Source organism: Diabrotica virgifera, chromosome 9 (genome assembly GCF_917563875.1).
Source record: "Diabrotica virgifera virgifera chromosome 9, PGI_DIABVI_V3a".
NCBI lineage: Eukaryota > Metazoa > Arthropoda > Insecta > Coleoptera > Chrysomelidae > Diabrotica > Diabrotica virgifera.
Genome location: NC_065451.1, coordinates 107,118,933 through 107,143,826, shown reverse-complemented (window position 1 = coordinate 107,143,826; position 24,894 = coordinate 107,118,933). Strand labels below are relative to the sequence as shown.

The 24,894-nt window shown below is 32.0% G+C and overlaps 1 protein-coding gene across 3 annotated transcripts in view; it reads right to left on the bottom strand.

The window, feature by feature from the left end:
- The window catches only part of LOC114339249 (uncharacterized), a 154,158-nt gene extending 129,546 nt beyond the window's left edge, over positions 1-24,612 (bottom strand). For all 3 annotated transcript variants that reach the window (XM_028289871.2, XM_028289874.2, XM_028289872.2), the window contains exon 1: positions 24,381-24,612. In XM_028289871.2, the coding sequence (XP_028145672.1) occupies positions 24,381-24,441 (61 nt within the window). In that variant the 5' untranslated portion in view covers positions 24,442-24,612. The remainder of the gene's footprint in view (positions 1-24,380) is intronic.
- Positions 24,613-24,894: the final 282 nt, after the last annotated feature.

Genomic DNA, 24,894 nt, shown 5'->3' with positions numbered 1-24,894 from the left:
ATTTATTTTGTCCGATAGAACAGACTTAAACTCTTCGAACAGAGATTAAACTCTCATGCAAAAATCAGACTGCTATTTATCACCAAATGGGCGTTTTAATGAGTGGAACATGTAGAATATGTCAAATGACAGGAATTATGACAGGTAATAAATAGCAGTCTGATTTTTTCATGAGAGTTTAATCTCTGTTCGGAGAGTTTAAGTCTGTTCTGTCGGACAAAATATATGTGCCGTTTTCGTGCTGTGACCGTTCCAAATTTTTAACTTGTTCCACAATTAAAACTACCCCTGTTTCAGTGTTCCCATATATCAAAGTTTATTCGACTAGACACCCTTAAGCTATTAACAAATTTTCAGCTTGCTATTAATCAACTTTTTTTCATACGCGGGATCCAGACCTAAATGTTTATTTATGAAATAAACATTTTTTTCTGTTCTCTGACAAATAGAATGTATTTCGAATTAAATAAATTACATATATTTCTCTATTTGTGTCAATTAATTTAATTCAAAATAATTTTTCTTAGACACCCTGTCATAATAATTATGTCAATGTTTATATTACTGAATAGAGAATTGAATAACCTTTCAAATGAGCTAGCATGCGATTCCTATTCTTATTTAAAAAAATCATCGATTGCGTCATCACTCCCAGATGGATAACGTCACTGGTATGATATATATGTCAAAAAATCACAATTTAAAATTAAAAATCGACCTGTTTCAGGATTTTTCCTTAAAGTCGCTGGCTTCCGAAATAATGAAGTTATTCCAGACAGTTGCACCATACTCTATATTTAGTATACATGACATAGTCTTGCAAACATTATTCACGGCGATGCTCCTGATAAAACAGACGTTGAAGATGCGAAAAAAATCTTCAAAACTAGTCCGCCATTACGGAGTGTCAGACGGTGGATCGGTCTGTCTCCTGCCTCATTCCCAATATGTACGCATTACGTGGCGTTATGGCTGGTGAGAGTGACCGAAAATATTACTCCACGATAAAAAAATTTTCTGCAAAACTGAGAACCATCCTGAAGCAGCTAACATTAACACGACATTCATATACGTTATAGCGACGTTCGGAAACCACTCAGTACGTTTCGGCGCATGATACAAACAAATTTTAGGCATACGCATTTCAGTACTGTTTATTTTGCCGCATACTGTAGGTATGTATATAGCATAAAATAATTAAGATTGATAATAATAAATAATCAAAATACACTCTACTGCAGTCAGAAAACAAAAAAAAGTGATAAATAAACATTGCTTTTCTCTTAATTTCAATGTTCAAGCTGCCACATATCTGCCTCTTGGCAGTTTGAACATTGAATTTAGGCGAAAAGCAATGTTTATTTATGAAATAAACATTTTTTTCTGCTCTCTGACAAATAGACTGTATTTTGAATTAAATAAATTACAAAAATAAAATAAAAATTTTATTTTTAATTCAGTTGCAATGCGAAGGCAAAACAATCTTACTTTTCAATTAGAATACGGAGCGTAGTCCAGTCCCTTGAATCGCGATTTTCGGCTCTTATTGGAGCCTCATCGGAAAGAACGTAGGCTTGTTCTCCATAAATAAATTACATATATTCCTCTATTTGTGTCAATTAATTTAATTCAAAATAATTTTTCTTGGACACCCTGTATAAATAATTATGTCAATGTTTATATTACTGAATAGAGAATTGAATAACCTTTCAAATCAGCTAGCATGCGATTCCTATTCTTATTTAAAAAAAATCATCGATTGCGTCATCACTCCCAGATGGATAACGTCACTGGTATGATATATACGTCAAAAAATCACAATTTAAAATTAAAAATCGACCTGTTTCAGGATTTTTCCTTAAAGTCGCTGGCTTCCGAAATAATGAATTTATTCCAGACAGTTGCACCATACTCTATATTTAGTATACATGACATAGTCTTGCAAACATTATTCACGGCGACGCTCCTGATAAAACAGACGTTGAAGATGCGAAAGAAATCTTCAAAACTAGTGCGCCATTATGGAGTGTCAGACGGTGGATCGGTCTGTCTCCTGCATCATTCCCCATACGCATTACGTGGCGTTATGGCTGGTGAGAGTGACCGAAAATATTACTCCACGATTAAAATTTTTTCTGCAAAACTGAGAACCATCCTGGAGCACCTAACATTAACACGACATTCATAAACGTTATAGCGACGTTCGGAAACCACTCAGTACGTTTCGGCGAATGATACAAACAAATTTGAGGCATACGCATTTCAGTACTGTTTATTTTGCCGCATACTGTAGGTATGTATATAGCATAAAATAATTAAGATTAAGATTACAGTTAATCGTTTGAATTAATACTCTTATTTTTTATTTTTCCATTATTAGTTTATGTTTCTTGTATTGGGTGTCCCATCTAACTGTATTTCCCAGATATAGATTGGCCTTCAAGCAAGCAAAAGAAGTAACCCCAATCTGATATGACTTGCATACCCATATGGACATTCGGGCATATAATTAATTGGGGTGAGGAGGGCTGGACCGAATAAATCGGGAACCACTCCTACGTATTCCAATATTTCCAAGAATAAAATGTGATATGATCCAAATTAGATATCGTTGATATGATGTGATCCAAATTAGATCTCGTTTGAAAGCTCTTGCAATTGAAGCTCTAAGTGGAAGAAGGGGGTATGTTACAAAGCCTACCTTTCGAAATTGGGCAGTTAAAGTTTTTATTCTTCTACTTTTATTATGAAAATATTGTTTGTGTTATTTGGCCTTATTTATATTGCTATAAGCATTCCTTTACTTATAATGTTGATAATTTGTTTTTATTTTTAGTATTTTTTCTAAAAATAAATAAAAACGTTACATACCGCCTTCTTCCATTAATTTTAGTTTGTATAACTATCCTTTATCTGAATGGATGAAGGAGGTATGTTGCATGAAATAATACTCTATAATGAGTTTTACAGAAATTTATGTAATTGAACACAAAATTAATAACCTTCTTCTTCATGTGCCGTGATCGATTATTGAGCGTTGGCTATCAAATTGGCTTTAGTAATTTTGTTGATGGCAGTTCGGAAAGGGGATGCAGAGGATCTGTTAAACCATTCTCACAGGTTTATAAGCCATGACGGTCTTCTTCGACCTGGCCCTTCTTCTTCCGTCTACCTTGCCTTGTATTATTAAATGAAATATATTATACAGAGTGAGTTTTATGTATGGAAAGCCTCAATTATTTCGGAAACGGCTTGCACGATTTTTTATGGATTTTGAAGAGTGAGAGGTTTTCTAATGCGGACGATATTATAGTGGTAATTACATTGTTGTCAGATCTTCCGTTTTTCTGGATATCTAATGAACTTTCTTATTTCTAATGGAATATACTGTATATTTTTTGTGTTTTGAAGTCCTTAAGAAATGCTGATTATTATTCCTGTTATATTCCCTATACCTAAATGCCATAATTTCGGAGTTATTGCTACATTTATTTAAACAAAAATTTTAAACAAATTATAAAAATAAATTTTTTCGGCCCGGGTAGATATTATTTTAGGTTCTTTTGATCATTGGAGACAAAAAAGGTCTTTTGTAATTTTTCTCTAAAGTTAATCGTTTTCGAGTTATAAACAATTTAAACCTGAAAAAAATGAAAAATGTTTCATACCTTCTTCTTCCATTTAAGAATCGTATTTTACATGTTACATACCACCTTCATCCACTAGAATATCTCTTATTAAGCTTTTTAGAGGTACAGTATAAGTGTCATATGATAGTGAAGTTACATACCACCTTCGTTCACCAGGAAACTGAAAATTTTAGAAAATGTGACATACTCCCTTCTTCCACTTAGGTCTTCAATTATCAGTACATTAATTAGTCTTGAAATTTTTAAATTCCATCCAATACTTTCTTTTATTTATTTAAAAATCCTTTAAATTTTTAATTGTGTTTACCTGCTTAATTAGTTGATTCAGTATGCTAATCGTTTTTATTTTATTTTTGTCACATTTGTCACACTAAGGAAATGATATGATATAAAAACATAAAGGACGTAAAATTATGGAATTTTCTTATGAAAATCAGTTTTAAACAATAATTTAGTATGTATTCGAAAATTTATTATGATGGTTTATTCAATTTCGGAAAGATATCATTTCGTTATATTTTATGAACAGTAAATGTATCATTATGACAATTTGTAATGTAATATTAGGGGAGAAAATTATGCTAAATTTGCAGTTACTGATGTTCATTTCGCGAAAGATCGCGGCCCTCTCCGTGGGACGTCCATTTTGCGAAATATTCGCTTTTTTGTGAACTTTGTGACTCACACATTTCCTTACGCCCCGCTCAAATCGTCAGATTTTGAAATATACACTGTCTTGCATGTATTTGCACTGTCTAGCACTGACCTTTATTATATTAATCTGACAGTCTCGAATTTTTCTAACGATATTTTTTTTTGGGGCCCTCCTTAACGAACTCCCTTGTATTAAGAGTCCATATATGGTAGGGTACATTTACAGGGTACAAGGTTTCTCGCTATGTGATAATCTGCTCGAATAACTGCAAAATTCCCTACCATAATGAAGGATTAGCCAAGCTACTAGACAAGCTATTATGGAGGACCTAAAACTCATATTTTAATCGATGGTTGCCCCAGGCAGAAAAAGCTCACGATTGGAATGAGAGTATTACAATACTGTTGTTTAAGAAAGGAGACAAAAAGGTTTTAAAAAGACTACAGACCTATCTCATTTCATTACTCTCACAAATATACAAACTCTTCATTAGAATTATAACCAACAGACGAACAGACTAAGGCTACGGCTCCACGGGCGAGAAATTGACGCTAGCAGTAGCAGTAAAATGAACTTAAGGTTCCGCGGAACGGAATAGGAATAGCCGAACTGTACCGACTACAGGACTTGTGCGTAGTCGGTTCAGTTCGGCTATTCCCATTCCGTTCCGCGGAACCTTAAGTTCATTTTACTGCTACTGTTAGCGTCAATTTCTCGCCCGTGGAGCCGTAGCCTAACAAATAAAATCGATAGTTATCAGCTATTTAAACAAGCAGGTTTCAGAAAAGGATTTAGTACCATAGATGAAACCAGGATTTAGTACCATTCCTAGCCATGAAAATATTGATAGAGAAGGCAAACGAATACAACCTACAAGATAGCCTACTTGTAGATTTATGTTTAGCTTTTATAGACTGTTAAATAAAAAGCGTTCGTTATTGTCGATATATGGGCGATAGAAAAAGCTCTAAATAACAGCAGAGTAGACTTCAAGTACAGGCAACTCTTACATAACATCTATAAAACAGCAACTATGAAAATCGAATAAGAAAATAAAACAAACAAAACTAAACCCATAGAAATCCGTATAGCAAAACTCTTCACCTTACGGAATTATCCTTACGGATTTTATCCATAAATTGGATTTTACAACAATTCTGTCATTATAACACATTTTGTTAATAATTAACCTTCCGATGACCAACCTTTTTTTGTTACACGGATGACCAAGGGGGGGGGGGAAATGACCCCAGGTCAAAAATGTCAAAAATTACAATTAACAAAAAATGAAGTTTTTTTATGGCATAGACTTTATGTCATTCAGCCAGTCACAACATGAATATTAGTGTCATGTGTAATATCTATGTTGAGTAAGTGTCTTGTTACTTTGCAAAGTCGGTGTCAGTAGCGTAAAACTACTTGGAATTAAACATAATAGACGGTATTTTACTAAACATCAACTTCAGAATATATTTTTTATTCGTAAAATATAGGGAATTTTTTTTATTTCAAAATATGAGGATATCTAGAATGATATTAAAGTCAAATACAAAAATAATGAGTTAAAAATTGAAAATACTTTTGAATTTATTAAAGAAAAACATACGCTGGGGTCCAAATTTCCCCCGCTTGGTCATCCGAAGGTTAAAGGGTTTTTACCTGTGTATTTTTATTTTTGGTGGCTCAGCATGTGATGCCTTTAAACATGGCCTGTAAGTATAACCGAACTTTGCTTTTCTACCTTGGTCGACATTTCAATTTTTAATATTTGTTTTCACTGATATGGTTATCCTTATTTTAGGCAACAGCACTGATGACACTCTAATTAAAGCGAAAACATTATGTAATAGATGTAGAAATTTCAACGTTTTTTTAAATATATATACATTTTATAAGGGAATTTTTCATTAAAATTTATTCTTACCCTATCTTAAAGGTCAAAGTAAAAGAATCCAAAATACTGGAAAAATGTGTTCCCTTTTCGCTGGGTTTTTCAAAAATGTTGTCGTAATTCCTGATAACACCTCTGTTCCGATTTTGTCGGACCATCCTGTATAAAATATTCAAAAATAGATCGTGCCAGGGATACAATCGTTACAAACCAATATAATGAGATGTAGGATCATTTAACGTGTTAATATATGTATAAATTGCAGTTATTATAGTAAAATCTAATAAAATAGTTTAAACATAAAATTAGGATTACGGCTGAAACTATTTTATTATCCTTTTATTAAATTAAACGACAGATAAAAGTTTCTTATCCAGAAATAATCCTTATTGACGTCATGAATGTAACGTAAAATCTAATCTGTTTATCCAGCGACTGAAATTAAGTGTTTTGTACTGCATGAAGAAGCAGGTCAAACGTGCATTAATTGATCGGAAAAAGCAAAAAGGGACTGATAGTCCTGGATCCCGCGTACCAAATAAAATATTTTTGATAGCAAGATGAAAATTTGTTCATAGCTTAACTGTGTCGAGTCGGACAAACTTTGATGTATGGGAACACTGGAACAGGGGAAGCTTTAATTGTGAAATGTGATAAACGTATCATCCTGACAAGTTTATGATTGTGAAAACTAGCAGGCTGTTTTTAAGTTTATTCAATAGCCAACGTTATATAATATATGAAAAATATTTGACCGACAAAAATGTTGGCCATTTTAACAAGTTCGACACGTAGAACATGTCAAATGACAGGAATTATGTTGGTAATAACTAGCAGTCTGATTGTTGTATGAGAATTTAATGTTTTAAAAGGGTTAAAACTCAATTGGAAGTTCTGTCCGACAAAATTTATGGAACGTTTTCTTAGTACGACGTTTCATAGTCAGCATTTTTGCTATATCTTACATGTTTCGAACGTCGGACTACGAAAACGAAGCTTTTGATGTAACTTGAATGTTGTCGGACACAACGTCCAATTGATTTTTTTACCCTTTCATTAAACGCTTATGCAAAAATTAGACTGCTAGGTATCACCAACATAATAAATTATGTCATTTGACATGTTCTTCGGACTTTTTAAAATACCCAACATTTTTTCGGACAAACATTTTTTCATACAACGTTGACTATTGAATAAACTAAAAACAACGTGCTAATTTTCACAATCATAAACTTGTCATAATGACAAGTTTATCATGTTCCACAATTAAAGATTCCCCTGTTTCATTGTTTCCATACATCAAAGTTTGTCCGACTCGACACCGTTAAGCTATGAACAAATTTTTAGCGTCCTATTAATACACTTTTTTGGTACGCTGGATCCAGGACTATAATATTCTAATACTATTTTGAAAACTACTAGTAGAAGTCAAGACGTTAAACAAAAATTGGTTTAGTTCTGGTCTACCTTCCTAAAGAACTTCAACGTAAAACTAGAACAACTACCACTTACAGATCTGCCCTAGATAAAGTTAAATTATGCCGTGAATTATCATTTTTTTTTAATAATCAACTATTAAATACCTTTCATTTAAAGGGAGTAAAGACTCAAGTGTACCGATCCAAAACATCCTGTACATTTAAAGCGTGCCCTATGTTATACTGGATGCACTGAAATATGAAGTGGGTAACCCCAACGGTTATGCCCCACTGATTTACAACCATCTGTTGCTGATATCACAAGACGTATTATATCAGGCTCGGAATGGCTAGAATATAATGTCACATTTTAACAATTTTTATATGATGTACTCTCCTAGTTTTATGGTACTTTTTCCTCTCATTACAATTCCATGGTATTGCATTATTATTAAAACTGACAATTATTGGAGATTCTATACAGGGTGTTTCATTAAGAATGTCCAATGTCCGAATTGTAGATTCTAGACCTCAAAACATTAAGATTTAACCCAAATCACTTAAATAAAATGTGGCTCCTTACCGAGTTACAGGGTGTTTTATATAAAAATTTAAAAACTATTTTTGTTCATTATTTTAAAACTATTCGACGTATCCTTTTCATACTTGGTGGAAAGTGTAGGTACTATACACCCTATGAAGTTATGTTAAATAAACGTTTCTGGCTATTACCAGACGCGTACGACAGGGGACAGTGAATGGTTGACCCTTCCCAAATTCTAGGCCACTGGCGAAATTTCCATTTTAACCCAATTTTTCGATTCTTCAATACTCTCTACGTAAATAACATACCCTTCACTCGTAACGATAAAGTCATTAGTTTTCGAGATAAAGTCGGTTCGCTAAACTCAGACACAACTGACCAGTGATTTTAATAGGTACTTTTTTTGTTTTTGGCCAATTTTGCCATAACTTGCAAAATTACTAACTATTTAGTAATTATTAATTATTTAGTAATTATTTTTTTTGCCACGTTTTACCAAATTGGCAAAATTACTTACTAGAATCACTAGCCAGTTGTGGCAGAGTTTAGCGAACCGACTATATTTTGAAGTTAAACATGTAACGGCACAGTTATTTTGATTAATATATTGTGCCGCTTAATTTAAACTTCAAATATCTCGATAGCTAATGACTTTATCTTTACAAGTGGAGAGTATGTTATTTACATAAAGAATATTGGAAAATCTAAAAATTGCTTTAAAACTGAAATTCCGCCAGTGGCGTAGAATTTGGTCAACCATTAAACTGCCCCCTATCGTACGCCTCTGGTAATAGCCAGTAACGTTTATTTAACATAATTTTATAGGGTATATAGTACCTACAATTTCTGCCAAGTATGAAAAGGATACCTCGAATAGTTTTAAAAAAACTTAGCAAAAATAATGTAACTCAGTAAGGAGCCAAATTTATTTAAGTGATTTTGGTTAAATCTTAATATTTTGAAGTCTATAATCTTAAACTCAGAGATTGGACATTCTGAATGAAACACCCTGTATACAGTATACAGTATGGTGAAAAAGAAAAAAATAAATTCGTTATTCCGTAAGCCGGCGAATTGAAGGAAAAATCCCGAAACAGGTCGATTTTTATTTTTAAATTATGGTATTTTGGCATAAATATCATACTATACTAAATTTACAATCAAGATGCAGTAGAAATAAACAAATCAAGACACGTTAAATGCTGCTAGGGGCACTCCCGAAACATAATTTACAATGTATATATATTATAAATCCCAAATCATTGTTTCCAAAGTTTATACATTGTAAATTATAATTCGGGAGTGCTCCAGTAGCATTTAGAGTTAGAGTGTCGTGGTTTGTTTAATTCTACTACATCTTGATTGTAAATTTAGTATAGTAACGTCATCCATCTGGGCGTGATGACGTAATCTACTTTTTTTAATGAGAATAGGGGTCGTGTGCTAGCTCATTTGGAAGGTTATTCAATTTTCTATGTAGTAATAGAAACATTAGCATAATTATTTGTACAGGGTGCCCATTTTTTTAATTAAGTTAATTGACACAAAAAGAAGTGTGTATATAATTTATTTAATTCAAAATACATTTTACTGCTGTAAGAAACAGAAAAAAATGTTTATTAAACAAATAAACATTGATTTTTGGTTCTTCTACATTCTTCTTTTTCTGTTAATTATTTTAATCCAAAAGATATTTCTTGGACACCCTGTATAAATAATTATATTAATGTTTATATGATTTTCCCGATTTTTTTTGTCAAAATAACAGGAACCAACTTTATTTCGACGTAACTTGCTTACATTTGATTTGCTTACAGCCATATCTTAACCAATTTTTGTCTTACAGAACAACAAAAAAACTCAATTCAGAAAAGCAAAACCTACGTTTTTTACTCTTTGAGAATTTTGGTATGACTAATAATTTTTTAAGTTATTTTGAAAAAAACATTTTTTGTTTTTAAACAAAAACAAAATTAAAAATTAAAAAAATTTACTTTACAGCAATTTTTTTCAAAAATAAGTACTTTTAACCAATGAAACGTACAGATCATATAAAAAATACATAAGTAAAGCAACTTGTGAAGCGGTAATGTGACATGCTAATTAGCGTCTGATTTTTCCCATTTTTTTTTAACAAAAAAGGTAACAACATTATTTTGAGCGTAGCTTGCTTACTTTTGATGCTAGAAACTTTTTTAATATAACAAAACAAAGCTTTTTTATATATTTTTAAAAAATTGTAATGGGTCTTCCCCAAAAAGTGCTTCGTTTTGGTTATTTCACGTTGAAATATTCGATTTGGAATTTGACGACTAAGAACTTACTTACTTTTCATTAGTTACAATTATTCTGCTTCCACTGTGTACTACTTATTTTGAACATATATTTTTTCACCCCCGGGAAGGGGTGAAACTGGCCCCCAGGGAAAAAGTACACATCGGTAAAATATTTTTTTTTGACACGTTAGCTATGTGTATGAAAATATCATGTGAATCTAAGTGGTTCTTTAAAATCTACAGCCAAAATCATGAGTAAACGGACTATTAGAAACCATTTAATAAATGACAGAAATTTAGAACTATAAAAATCAAAGTGGAAGTAGAAGTTTTACCTAAGAAGACTTGATAGACTTTGTGTATTATAAAAGAAAAAATAATAGTAAGGAATTTTTTAGGTCCTGACCTGCTCGTAACGAAAACCTCACCCCAATAGTTGATTTTCTTCATATCAACGTACGTCTTCCTTCATAAAATGCACACCTCAAAGACGCACGATGAACAAACAAATGGCACGTGGCAGCGGAAATACAGACGCATTTCCGTTCTCGTACATTTAACTTTTTTCAATTTATTAAGGGCATCTGCCAACTTGGTTATGCTCGTCTGGGTTCTTTAATTCGTTAGATAAAGAAAGTTGGTTTGTTTTTATTGTATAGTCAAAATAATAGAACAATGTATCGGAAGTAAAACTGTATTGTTTAAATTCAAAATAAAAATTATCGACGAAATCTTCACAAACTAAAACCACTCTGTGAAGTACAAAACTTTTACCTATTTCAGTATCAATTTCATACTGTCCCTTATTAGTCCTTTCACTCACGGTAAAATGTTGTAAAACCTCCGAATTTCATTGGATTAACATGAAATTTGGCATACACATAGCCAACATGTCAAAGAGAAAAAGTAATATTGTGCCGATGTGTGCTTTTGCCCTGGGGTGACTTTCACCCCTTCTCGGGGTGAAAATAATGAACATCCAAAATTAGTCCGGAAGTGGATAAACTGATTAATTCTATGCATTTTTTTTTGTTTTTGCAAAACAAGAATTTTTCACTAAGTCAATACTTTTCGAGTTATATATTTGAGAGTGAATAATGTTCATTTTTCAACAAAAAAAAAACGTTTTAGCCGGTTTTTCACACGTAACTCAAAAAGTATTTTATCGAAAAAGATATTTTTAGCAAAAAGATGCTTGTAAAAAAGTGAAAAAATGGTGTACTTATGAGGTCTCTAGACCCAATAGAAGCAGAGTTGTAGCTTCATACTCGTCAAATCCTAAATCGAATATTTCAACATGAAATAACCAAAAAATAAAACTCTTTTTGGGAAAACTCATTACAATTTTTTTAAAGTGTCTAAAAGATTTGTTTATTTTGTTATTTAAAGAAGTTTCTACCATCAAGTAAGCAAATTCCTTGGACCAAGAGAGACTGAGAGACCTATGTACTAAATTTTAAAACTAATTAGACTTTTTCTTTAGTTTCAAGCACAGACAGTCCGTTAACCATATGTGTTATTAAATTTTTGGATTTGCTATACCTATACAAAAAGTATTTTTCCACCTACCTCTACCGAAAGTATACTTTTCCGGACCTGATTGTAGGGAGCAAAGTAGTACTTTTCCTCCCTAGGGAGGAAAATATTTTTTCTCCCTAGGGAGGAAAAGTAAAAGTGACGTCATGGTATTTCATTCATGAAATATAACTTATTGACGCCCTGTACAATATCTATTTTCTATTACGTAAGTATCTATACATTTTAACGTTTATTTAAAAACACTCTGTATTTTGCAGAATGGTAAAAATCAGTAAATTGTTATTCTGGTTTAACAATGTTTACATTAATAATTTGACTTATATTTGACAGTTGACAGTTATATTGTACCTACTTGTTAGTTTTAGTTCTAATAAATTTTGTTGGTTAGTTACATAAATAAATTAAGTAAAAATTATAAAATGACTTGTTATTTGAGGAAGGTGGAAAAACCATATGTATAACATGGGAGTAAAGTGCCTTTTCCTCCCTTGAATGATTACTGCCCTCCACTACGCGTCGGGCAGTAAACTTCATTCTCGGGAGGAAAAGAAGCACTTTCCTCCCTTGTTATACAAATAGCTATTGCATGTGTATTTTTTTCAGTTTCTTAGTTGTTTACGAAAATCAAGAAATGCGCAAATAAAAGTAACGTATAATTCTCTGACAAAGCAGGAGATACGTCATTGTAAATTATAGCGAAAAAATAGCAGACACAACCAGAAATTACTAGAACGTATGGATGATTTTAAAAGAACTCCGTTAAAAAATAGATTTTTATTATTGTTGAGATCTTCAATGAGGAGAAAGTGTGTATAAAGATACATTTTTGGAGAATACTTGCATTGATGGTATGTCGCGCAAAATTAAAGGTCTGATACCGACTAAAGTTAGCTCAACCACTTGTTATTTCTGTTTTCTTTCAAAAGTTAATAAATACATTAGACAAGGCGGAAACGGTGGGTTGGTTGAGAAAAAATATTCCCATGAGAATATTCGTGAGACATCCCAGAATAAGGTTCAGGAAGTCGCCCACGTGAAAAGTGGTCCAATTTTTTTGAACAATTTTTTTTTAATCAAATTGCAAAAATAATTATTTTTGGCACGAACAATTTTGTTGAAAGTCAGAAAGTGCCTAAATCAAAGCCTAGAGCCCCCCCCCCCCCCCCTACATTATTCTGAAGAAATTTGTGTCATTAATGTATTACATAATAATCTATTATTTTTAATTAATAACAATGAGCGGTTAGATCGTATTGACGCGGCTGTAAATGTGAGTGCGAGTAAGATGCGCAATTGGACTGCCGGAATAGCATCTCTCTCGCACTCAGCATTTACGGCCGCCTATCAATTGCATGGCGCTCATTATTATTACTTAAAAATAACAGCTCAGTAATAAAATAATGACAAAAATTTCTTCAGGATCTTGTAGGGGAGACTTTAAACTTTGATCTAGTCACTTTCTGACTTTCATAATAATAACTTTTAACCGAGTTATTAAGCTTTGAAAATCGCCATTTTTCGTTTTTTTTTTTTTCAATTTTAAATTGCTTATAACTCGAAAACGATCAACTTTAAAGAAAAATTATGAGAGACCTTTTTTGTTCAGAATGGCCCAAAAAGCCCAAAAAAATTGTCCGAGCCAAAAATTTTGATTTTTGCAATTTGATTTTTAAAAAAATTGTTAAAAAAAATTGGACCACTTTTCACGTGGGCGACTTCTTGAACCTTATTCTGGGATGTCTCACGAATGTGATTATGCAAAAAAAGCTCATGGGAATATTTTTCCCAACGAACCCGCCGTTTTCGCAATGTCTACATATTTTTTATTAATAGCGATATTTTATTTGTGATAAATTTAACGGAAAATGTAATGGAAAAAAAACTTTGGTCTTCTTAAAAAAGAAAATTGGTGACCAACTTTTGAAATATTTGAGATATCGACCTAAACCTACAGAGGAATAGGAAAATTGTTAAGTAGACGGAATAACATATTATGTCGAGAAGAACGAAGCAAGGGGAGGAAGTAATAAATTAATACAATTATGAAAAAGCTGCAGTATCTGGGTCGGAACTGAGAATATGTATAAGTGATTTTGTTATAGATGATAATACAAGTTAAAAAAAAGAAAATATGAGTATTAGAATAGGCATTTCCTACAGTTTTAAAAGTGAAAAGAGGTGGGATTATACCAACCTCATGCAAGGAGGATAAAGAAGAATATTAGAAAAATGTTCAACAGATAAACTTTGATTTATAAAAGGACTAACGATATTATACAAAGAATTCTGGTGACAGTACAAACACTGTAACGATTGATTAAATACAAAATTGCAGTATTGCCTCCTAATAAGGCCCCAAATTTAAAGAAGAAAATTGTTGAAACATAAAGATATATTAGTTGAGACTTCACAGAGAGACAAATGCAACTCAATAAAACCGCAGGTTAGGAAAATTAAGGAAACTTAAAGCATGCGAGTTATTATTTATGTAAAAATACAAAAATAGACGGTTTTGTTTTGATTTAAATCTGTCTCATGCCATCCCCCGATAGCGCTATTTCTAGGTCTATCTGTCATCAAGTAGGCTATGCAAGAAGACAAATTTACATCAAAGCTTCCGTAGTTCTCGGTATACAATAAAACTATTTATACCGGAGTAAGGTTAGAACGCCCTCTAACGGGGAATAAGTGAAATAAATGTCGACTCGATTCTAGTTTTCTGTTGACCCAGATATGAAAATATCAAAAGGCACCGCTAGGAAAATATTCCAAAAATGCGGTTCAGAGAACCTATATGAAACGAGTCTTTGTACTCTCATACAGAGTATGGCATTAGTAAAAATACAAAAATAGACGGTTTCGTTTTTATTTAAATCTGTCTCCTGCCATCCCCCGATAGCGCTATTTCTAGGTCTACCTGTTATCAAGGAGGCTATGCAAGAAGACAAATTTACATCAAAGCTTCCGTAGTTCTCGGCAGGAGACAGATTTAAATCAAAATGAAACCGTCTATTTTTATATTTTTACTAATGCCATACTCTGTATGAGAGTACAAAGACTCGTTTCATATAGGTTCTCTGAACCGCATTTTTGGAATATTTTCCTAGCGGTGCCTTTGATATTTTCATATCTGGGTCAACAGACAACAAGAATCGAGTCGACATTTATTTCACTTATTCCCCGTTAGAGGGCTTTCTAACCTTACTCCGGTATAAATAGTTTTATTGTATACCGAGAACTACGGAAGTTTTGATGTAAATTTGTCTTCTTGCATAGCGTCCTTAATAACAGCTAGACCTAGAAATAGCGCTATCGGGGGATGGCAGGAGACAGATTTAAATCAAAACAAAACCGTCTATTTTTGTATTTTTACTAATGCCATACTCTGTATGAGAGTACAAAGATTCGTTTCATAACCGCATTTTTGGAATATTTTCCTAGCGGTGCCTTTTGATATTTTCATATCTGGGTCAACAGAAAACTAGAATCGAGTCGACATTTATTTCTATTATTTATGTCTTTTTTGTAGTTTGGGTTTATCTTTTTTATTTTTTTTGTTGGTGTTTCAATGGAAGTTCTCCCCCCATCTAAGGCAAATTTCCCCACCCAAGGAAGGCAAATGTCTAGATCCACCACTATTATATAGAGAAAATAAATCAAGAAACATATTTAGATATGACTATTTCACTAGACTATTTTTAACTGATAAAACGTCATAGCAACCCCACGTTTCCTACTGACAAAACTCCTTCCTGGACGTGATTTCTCAGCGACAAAATTATGACAGATCCATCGCGAAGGTGTCTGATAATTCTATTGTTGTCACTTTGACAAACGTCATTGAGGCGTAATGAATCTTGGACAGATATAATGAATCCAGACGAAAAATCAAGATGTGGATGCCAGTCTGCTGGAGAAATCAAAAAATTGGTTTCGGAAAATGTCCCACTGAACACGCAAAAGTCCAGAAGTTCTACTTGGACCCAATCTTCGGAGTTCCTACGGGTGAGAAATTTTACGCTTGAAAGATGTACTACCATAACTGAACTAGCAAAAATTCTCGAGGATAATGCCTTTAACATGAAAAATGGCAATGAAAGAGACTATAAAGAGTCGTCTGTAAAGTCAATGTGGAATACTACAGCAAAAATGGTACAAGAAAAATATTTTACGGAGTACGGCATAAAAATCGACCCTTTCACAGATATATTTTTCAAGAGATAAGATTGGCCAAAGATACCAAGCGAAGGCTGATTCAAAGTGTTCAAGAAAAAAGAAAACTCAGTTCAAAAGTATTATTCCCCGAAGAACTATTAAAAATCATCCAAAGCTACGACGAGGAAACCCCCGATGGAGCACAAAAAAAAATGTTTACCCTTTGCTCATTTGAACTTGCTTGGAGAGGCAATGATGCCGTAAACTGCAAAATTCACTTTTTCCGGAATGAATGTTATGGAAGAATTTACGGGCCGAATTGAATATAACAGCATTTTTTTCAACACAAATCAAGGCGGTTCGAAAAGTTTGACAAGCAGCAAATTGCTGGTAAGAAATTCATCAAACGAAAATTTATTCCAGTTAAATTATTTTTAAAATTAATAGAAAAAAGGGTACCAGAGATTTTATCAGACAGACTCTTTCTTACCGTCCACCCCAACTGGAAGGATGGATCTTGGTTCAAAAACTGTCCACTTGGAATCAACGCCGTATCTAAGTGGACAAAAATGTCAGCTGAAAAAATTGGAATAGACACAAAAAAAACATAAAATATCAAACCATTCTCATCGAGATTCAGCTGTGTCAGCCTTGTTCAAGCAAGATGTTTCTGAACAGGAGTTAATTAACTTAACGGGTCACTCAAATGAAGCTCTCTTAAACCATATATGTAGCTGGATTCCAGTCACCACCAGAAGTTGATCGAAAATCTCAGTACAACAAATGAAGCTGGACTTTCAAATTGCCAAATACTACAGGTCAATAATACAGAAAATCATGCATTGGTAGAAAAGAATGGGCAAACTACTATAGCTTATAATAATAATTATAAAAAAAATTATACAAATTATATAAATAAAATTGTTAACAAATAAATAAAGATTATGTTTCGTTGATATGGTGCATTAATTGTCTCATCAAAGAGTCTTGTCGAATATCAATCGAGAGAAAATTATTTACCGGCAAAATTTTCTTCTGGTTTTCTTCTTCAAAAGTTTTTTCCTTTTGGCAATTTTCGCTTATGAAATTTTGACAAAATCACTAGACTGACGTCTCGTGATTTAACTGTCAAAATTTAATTTGCGAAAGTTGCCAGGCAACAAGCTTTCATACCAGTCGAAAATATTGCCGGCAAAATTTTTTCTCTGATAATCAACTATTTTCAATGGGAAATAAGCCACAAATTTACCAAAAAAATTATTTTATTAACGTTTCGACGCCCAAGTCGGGTGTCGTTGTCAAAATACAAAATAATACATTATTTTGTATTATTTTGTATTTTGACCACGACACCCGACTTGGGCGTCGAAACGTTAAAATAACTTTTTTGGTAAAATTGTGGCCTATTTCCCATTGAAAATAGTTGATTATAAAAATGCCACAAGAAAATAGCTTCAGAACAACATTCTTCTCTGATACACGAAAATAACTCTTAAAAGGTGTAATGAACCAATAATGAAATAATTAATATATTATTCCAGAAAAAGACTACAGAATTAGTAATAAATCAAACAAAATAACAAAAATACACTAAGCATCAAAATTAACGCACCATCTTAAAAATGGGACATTTTTTGATGTCTCGTATTTCCTAAACCTGTTGTGCGATTTTAGTGATTTTCTTAATATCTTATATCTTTATTCTTCAAGAATATCAGTGTAATATTATTGTTGCTAAACAGATAAGTGTCATTGTATACCGGGTGTAACAATGATAGTGTGTTTTTTCCTCAAAGTTTGGAACACCCTGTAGAATATTCTAGCGTATATAAAATATTTAAATTAAAACTCAGCTATAGCCATTGGCTTTATTAACATTTTTCTTTTTGATTCATTCGATTATGTTGGGTAATAAAAAAGTTAGGTACTTTAACAACTAGCAACGTTCTTCATCAATACAGGGCGTTTCTAAATAAGTTCGACAAACTTTAAGGTGTAATTCTGTATGAAAAAATAATGACAGTTTGCTTTATAAACATATATCCGCAAATGCTTCGTTTCCGAGATACAGGGTGTTGAATTTTTTCATTTTTTCTTACAAACTGACGATTTATTTATTGCTCAAGAACCGGTTGAGATATGCAAATGAAATTTGGTAGGTTTTAAGAGGTAGTTATTGCGAATTTTTTGGCATACAATTAAGAATTTGACAACAGAACAACATCATGTTGTTTTATATACTATTGGATTGAAAACTTAGTCTTTTGCTAGCAGTTGCCGCTAGGGCATCTATGCCATTTCGTTCGTTGCAATTCGTGACTGCACGCCGGGGTTTGATTTGGTTGGATCAGAGAAAGCAGCATATGTGCCTCCTGATGAGAGACTAATAAGTTTCGAAACCGGTAGAGGTGCTTGCTGCACTCTCTGATTGGACTAGAATATGATGCCGCTGTATTTTCGTTTTGCAACGAAATTGAAAATGGTTATTCATTTTTGATAAGAATTTTATATTCACCATTGACGTGCATACGGGTAATATGACCAGGTAATATGATCCGTATGCACGCCAATGGTGAATATAAAATTCTTAATTGTATGTCAAAAAATGCACAATACCTACCTCATAAAACCTACTAAATTTCATTTGCATATCTCAACCAGTTTTAAAGCAATAAATAAATCGTCAGTTTGTAAGAAAAAATTCAACATCCCGTATCTCGGAAACGAAGCATTTGCGGACATATGTTTATAAAGCAAACGGTTATTATCATTTCATGCAGAATTACCCCTTAAAGTTTATCGCAGTTATTTAGAAACACCCTGTATTGATGAAGATTGTCGCTAGTTGTTAAAGTCCCTAACATTTTTATTATCCAACATAAGTGAATGAATCAAATAGCAAAATGTTAAGAAAGCCAAAGGCTACAGTTGAGTTTTAATTTCAATATTGTATATACGCCAGAATATTCCACAGGATGTTGTACACCTGGTATACAATGACACTTATCTGTTTAGCAACAATACTATTACATCGATATTCTTAAAGAATAAAGCTATAACGTGTTAAAAAATCACTAAAATCTGAAAACAGGTTTAGGAAATACGAGACATCAAAAATATCGCATTTTTAAGGTGTTGCGTTAATTTTGATGCTTAGGCTACGGCTCCACGGGTGAGAAATTGACGCTAGCAGTAGCAGTAAAATCAACTTAAGGTTCCGCGGAACGGAATGGGAATAGCCGAACTGGACCGACTACGCACAAGTCCTGTAGTCGGTACAGTTCGGCTATTCCTATTCAGTTCCGCGGAACCTTAAGTTCATTTTACTGCTACTGCTAGCGTCAATTTCTCGCCCGTGGAGACGTAGCCTTAGTGTAGGTATATAGGTATACTCTGGGCTAATTAGCAAAATTCATGGAAAAGTTGTTTACCAGCAATTTTATTGCTGGAATCGAATTAAAAGGTCCTATATATTATTAATATAGGTATGCAAAGTCCGCAGATAGTGTGCTACTTATTTTATAAACAAAATGGCGCCGACAAATCGTATTTTTTTCAATTATTGCTCTATAACTCCGAAGATTTTAACTTTACAACAAAAACACCCAAATAAAAATTCACCGCAATTAAATTCTGCATAGAGATGTGTTTTTCACGATTTGCTCCGACGAAAATTTTCCTCCGAAAATGCGGGTTTTCCTAACAAAAACTCGAATTTTCAAATAAAGTTTTTGGGCCAGTAATTATTTATCAATAATTATATAGCTTGGTGGAATAAAAGCTTTCTTGGTATAGATTATAAATTCAGAAGCCGGTGAAAATGGAACGAATATTTTAGCAACAATTCAATTGTTAATTAACAATTTACAGTCGCAATAACAACCAAAATAATCATGAGACATTGATCAAACTTAGAAAGATTATAAAGGTGTGATGCCTATTTAATATTTTGTCGACAAAATTTAATTTTTTTATTTTTTGCAGAATCTTTAAATGTTTAAAAAAAATTGTTATAAACAAATTAACATTTCTCAGAAATTGTTTACTATATTCTAATTTTAAAAATACTTAAAATGCGTATTTCATAGGTCTTGAAAATGAATGCTTTAAAAAAAATTCCAACCATTTGCAAAAAGTTATGAAACAGCAAAGTAAATATACGATTTCTCCGTTGTTTATAATTTGTTTTAATTGTTTCAAAGCTTAAAAGTGAGTCTATGGTACAATCTAATTACTCACAAAGAATGTCAAAAATTAGTGCAATGGTTATATTTTAATCAAAGATTAAAAATACTTTTTTTTGTAATTTTTAGCGCAAAAGTAGGCCTGATACAGAGTCGGAGCTAAAATGTTCACTCGAAGCGACTGACACGCAGCATACAACATTATTTATTAAAAGTGTACGTCGCGCGGCCGATCGTCGCTCCGAGTGAAAATTTTAGCTACAGTACTGTGTTAGTCTACTTTCGCGCGTGTAAATTACAAAAAAATATATTTATAATCTTTAATTAAAATATAACCATTAAACTGATAATCGATATTTTTTTGTAAATAATTATCTTGTACTTTAAACTCACTTCTACGCTTTGAAAGAATTAAAAAAAATTATAAACACCGTAGTAATCGTATATTTACTTTGCTGTTTCATAACTTTTTTGCAAATGGTTGCAAAAAAGGTTTAAAGCATTCATTTTCAAGATATTTAAAATGCGCATTTTAGCTATTTTTTAAAATTATAATATAATAAAAACTTTCTGAGAAACGTTAATTTGTTTATAACTATTTTTTTAAACATTTAAAGATTATGCAAAAAAATAAAAAATTTATATTTTGTCGACAAAATGTTAAATAGGCATCTCATCTTTATAAGATTTCAAAGTTTGATCAGTGTATCATAATTATTTTGGTTATTATTGCGACCGTAAATTATTAATTAACAATTGAATTGTTGCTAAAATATTCGTTTAATTTTCACCAGCTTCTGGAACTATAATCTAAACCAAGAAGGGTTTTAAGTCACCAAATTATTTAATTATTGGTAGATAATTACTTATCTAAAACTTTATTTGAAAATTAAAGATTTTTTTGGGAAAATCCGCATTTTTCGAGGAAAATTTTCGTCGGAGCAGATCTGGAAAAACACGTCTCTATGCAGAATTTAATCGCGGTGAATTTTTATTTGGGTATTTTTGTTGTAAAGTTAAAATATTTGGAGTTATAGAGCAATAATTGAAAAAAACACGATTTTCGGGCGCCATTTTGTTTATAAAAAAGTAGCACACTATCTGAGGACTTTGCATACCTATATTATTAATATATAGGATCTTATAATTCGATTCCAGCAATAAAATTGCTGGTAAATAACTTTTCCCAAAAATGGCCTATTTTCCGATAATCAGCCCAGACTAGTAGTGATGAAAATAAAGATTAAAGTAGAAAAATCGAAAAAAAGTATGTGTATGATTATGAGAAAACACATAAAAGAATGGAATGCAGACGGTTAAATATATTAGTTGTAACGCAGATAATCAACTACAATATAAAAAGAAATGTAGAAAATAGTATGGGTAATGGAAATGTTATAATCGTTTGGCTGACGAACAAATAGTGATGGCATAAAGCGAAGATGACTTCATTCAGTTTTCTGATGAGAAAACTGGAAGAGGAATATATAAAGAATAAGATGGAAATAAACCTAAAGAAAACTGAATATACCTATCAACGGAGAATACAGAAATAAAACAGCTGGAAATAGTCGAAGGTAAACAAATTAGAGGATCAGACACGTACAAGTATTTAGGTTTCATAATATTAAACAAAAGAACAACGGGAAGAAGATATAAAAAATAGACTAGGACAAACAAGAGACTGTATACAAAAATTGAACCCGGTACTGTAGGATAAGAACATCAACATAAAATAAAAACAAAGAGAAGAATATATATATATATATATATATATATATATATATATATATATATATATATATATATATATATAATATCATGACAAGTATCCTCACCTATGCGTGTGAAAGCTCGAAAGATCCTTCAGAGATGAAGTGGGCGGAGCAATGGAGAGAAGTAATCTACAGGAAGGGGACTGGTAAAACAGAAAGAGATGGAGAGAACGGTTAAGTGAAGGAATACAGTGAAAACTGTGGAAATCGTTAGTATATCATATAAATAAAAATAATATTGTTAGGAAAGAAGAAACGATGAGGAATAAACACGGTCATGTAAGAAAAACGTGCCAACATTCGCAAAGCGGTAAATAAACAAAAATGTTTTAAACCCATGAGTAATGAAAATATCGTTATGGTTAAATAAACGGATAATAAAAATTACTATTAGTGCAGTCACTGAAGGTTTTCACCTCCGATTTCGTTGAACCTCCATCGATTTTCATGAAAATTGGTGTGTAATTAGAGAATACCTCAAGGAACAAAGGTGACATGATGCCAACTTGCGCTTTTACCCTGGGGGTGGATGCCACCCCTTCTCAGAGGTGAAACTTATTTTATTAAAAATAATACCATAAGTCGATAGAGGGACCAATTATAAGCAAAATTTGTTATATCAAGTTATTAAAATAAATCAACACTTTTTGAGGTATTAAAGACCAAAGATTTTATTTTTTCGTAAAAAAATGTATGTTTAAAATCGGTTTTTCACGTATAAATCAAAAACTATAAGCTTTTACAAAAAAGTTATAATTACTGAAATTGAAGGTAATAAAAAATTGAATACATTCCTTACATAAAGAACTGCACTAATGTTAGTTCCAAGTGAGTTATTGGCAATTGAATGTGTATTTTTTTCGACGAGTACTCAAATCTAAGTATTCAAGCTTAAATAACGGGAAAACGATGCAATGCATAAAATATTCCTGCTAAACATTTGCCAAAGTACTTCGGAATACCTATTTAATGAGCTTCAGCACAAGGTAATAGCGTCAAAATTAAGCAAGTTATAATGAAAATAAAAGAACCGTTTCGAATTTTTTAGGAAAAAGTGAAAAATAAAACATACGCCATTTCCACAAAAATTAAAATTTACATTAATCCTTAAAAGAACTTCTTTATATTAGCATAAGTAATGTTTTCGATAATTTTGACCGGTTTAGAATGCATATTTTTGAAAAAAAGGAATAATTTAAAAAAATCATAATTTTTAAAATTATTGTAATTCTCCTATTCTTTTGATAATAACTCCAAAAATACTCAATATACGTAACAAATTATATATAACCAAATTTTTGTTTTTTCTATGCCAAATATTTTACCTGTTTTACTATTTCTATAGGGTAAAAAATAACCGAGATAGAAACGTTTAAATCTTAAATTTTGCTGTGGGAACCATGCAACCGGGGTCATTGAACCTTTACTTTTTAAAAAAGTAAGGGGTTTAAAAGATTAGGTTCAACGTGCTTAAATAGCACTTGGAATTAACTTTCTAACAGTTTTTAGATGAACCTGATATCGTAAACACGAACGGAGTTATTAAAAAAAAAACAATACCCAACATTTTTTGAAAAAAATTTTAAAAGATAAATTTTGAAAAAATTTTGGAGCATAAATTTTAATGCTATCAACATATTCGGGGGCTCATTTAATAGATATTTTTAAGTACTTTGACAAATGTTTAATAAGTTTATGTTATAAAATGCATCAATTTCCCGTTATTTCAGCTTGAATACTTAAGAGTTTTTTGCTCGCCGAAAAAAAATATATTCAATTACCTATAACTCACTTTTAGTTAACATAAAAAGGTTTTTGTAGTAAGCAGTTTATTTCATTTTTTATTAGCTTCAATTTTGATCATTATAACTTTTTTGTAAAAACTTACACTTTTTGAGTTATTGATGAAAAATTGGTTAAAAACATGCATTTTTCCCAAGAAAAATGAAAATCTTTGATCTTTAATAACTCAAAAAGTTTTGATTTATTTTAATAACTTTATATAACAATTTTTGCTTGAAATTTGTCCCTCTATCCAAATATGGGGTTATTTTTAATAAAATAATTTTCACCCCCGAGAAGGGGTGGCATCCACCCCCAGGGTAAAAGCGCAAGTTAACAGCATGTCACCTTTGTTCCTTGAGATATCCTCTAACCACTCACCAATTTTCATGCAAATCGATGGAGATTCAACGAAATCGGAGGTAATAGCTCATATCCACCTTCAGTGACTCCACTATATTCAATAATATTAGAAACAAAACTCATATCTAAATATAATTCGCCAACTTACCGCAGCTCAAAAATCCAACTGTCAGAACAAACTTAAACTTATCCATTTCGAAACAGATCATAAAAAGCAACAAGTACCTACACCAAACAAATAAAAACGTTAAAAAATTGCTATCGACACTGACTTATCCCTTTGCGGGAGTCGGTTGAAAAAAGCGTTCTATTTTTAAAAGTTCCGCGCTCAAACTTTGCCGATTCGAAGTTGCCAACGGACTGGCTGACGGTTCTAATTTTAAAATTTCACTGGCACTCTGGAATTAACCAAGCATAATATACGCTAGTATCGTATGGTCATCGCGTACGTTACGAATTGTTTCAGTCGGTGGTTCATCTAATGATTAATTTTCATTTTCAGGCCGGTATTTCTGTACAGGGTGCATTGTTGATTCAGTTATGTATTTGTTTTTATGATGTATTTACTGAGATATTGGAAAAATACTGACGGCACTATAATAGACAAATAACAAATTTCAATCTCATTTTCAGATAAAGATACGGTTTTTTTAGAATTTTAT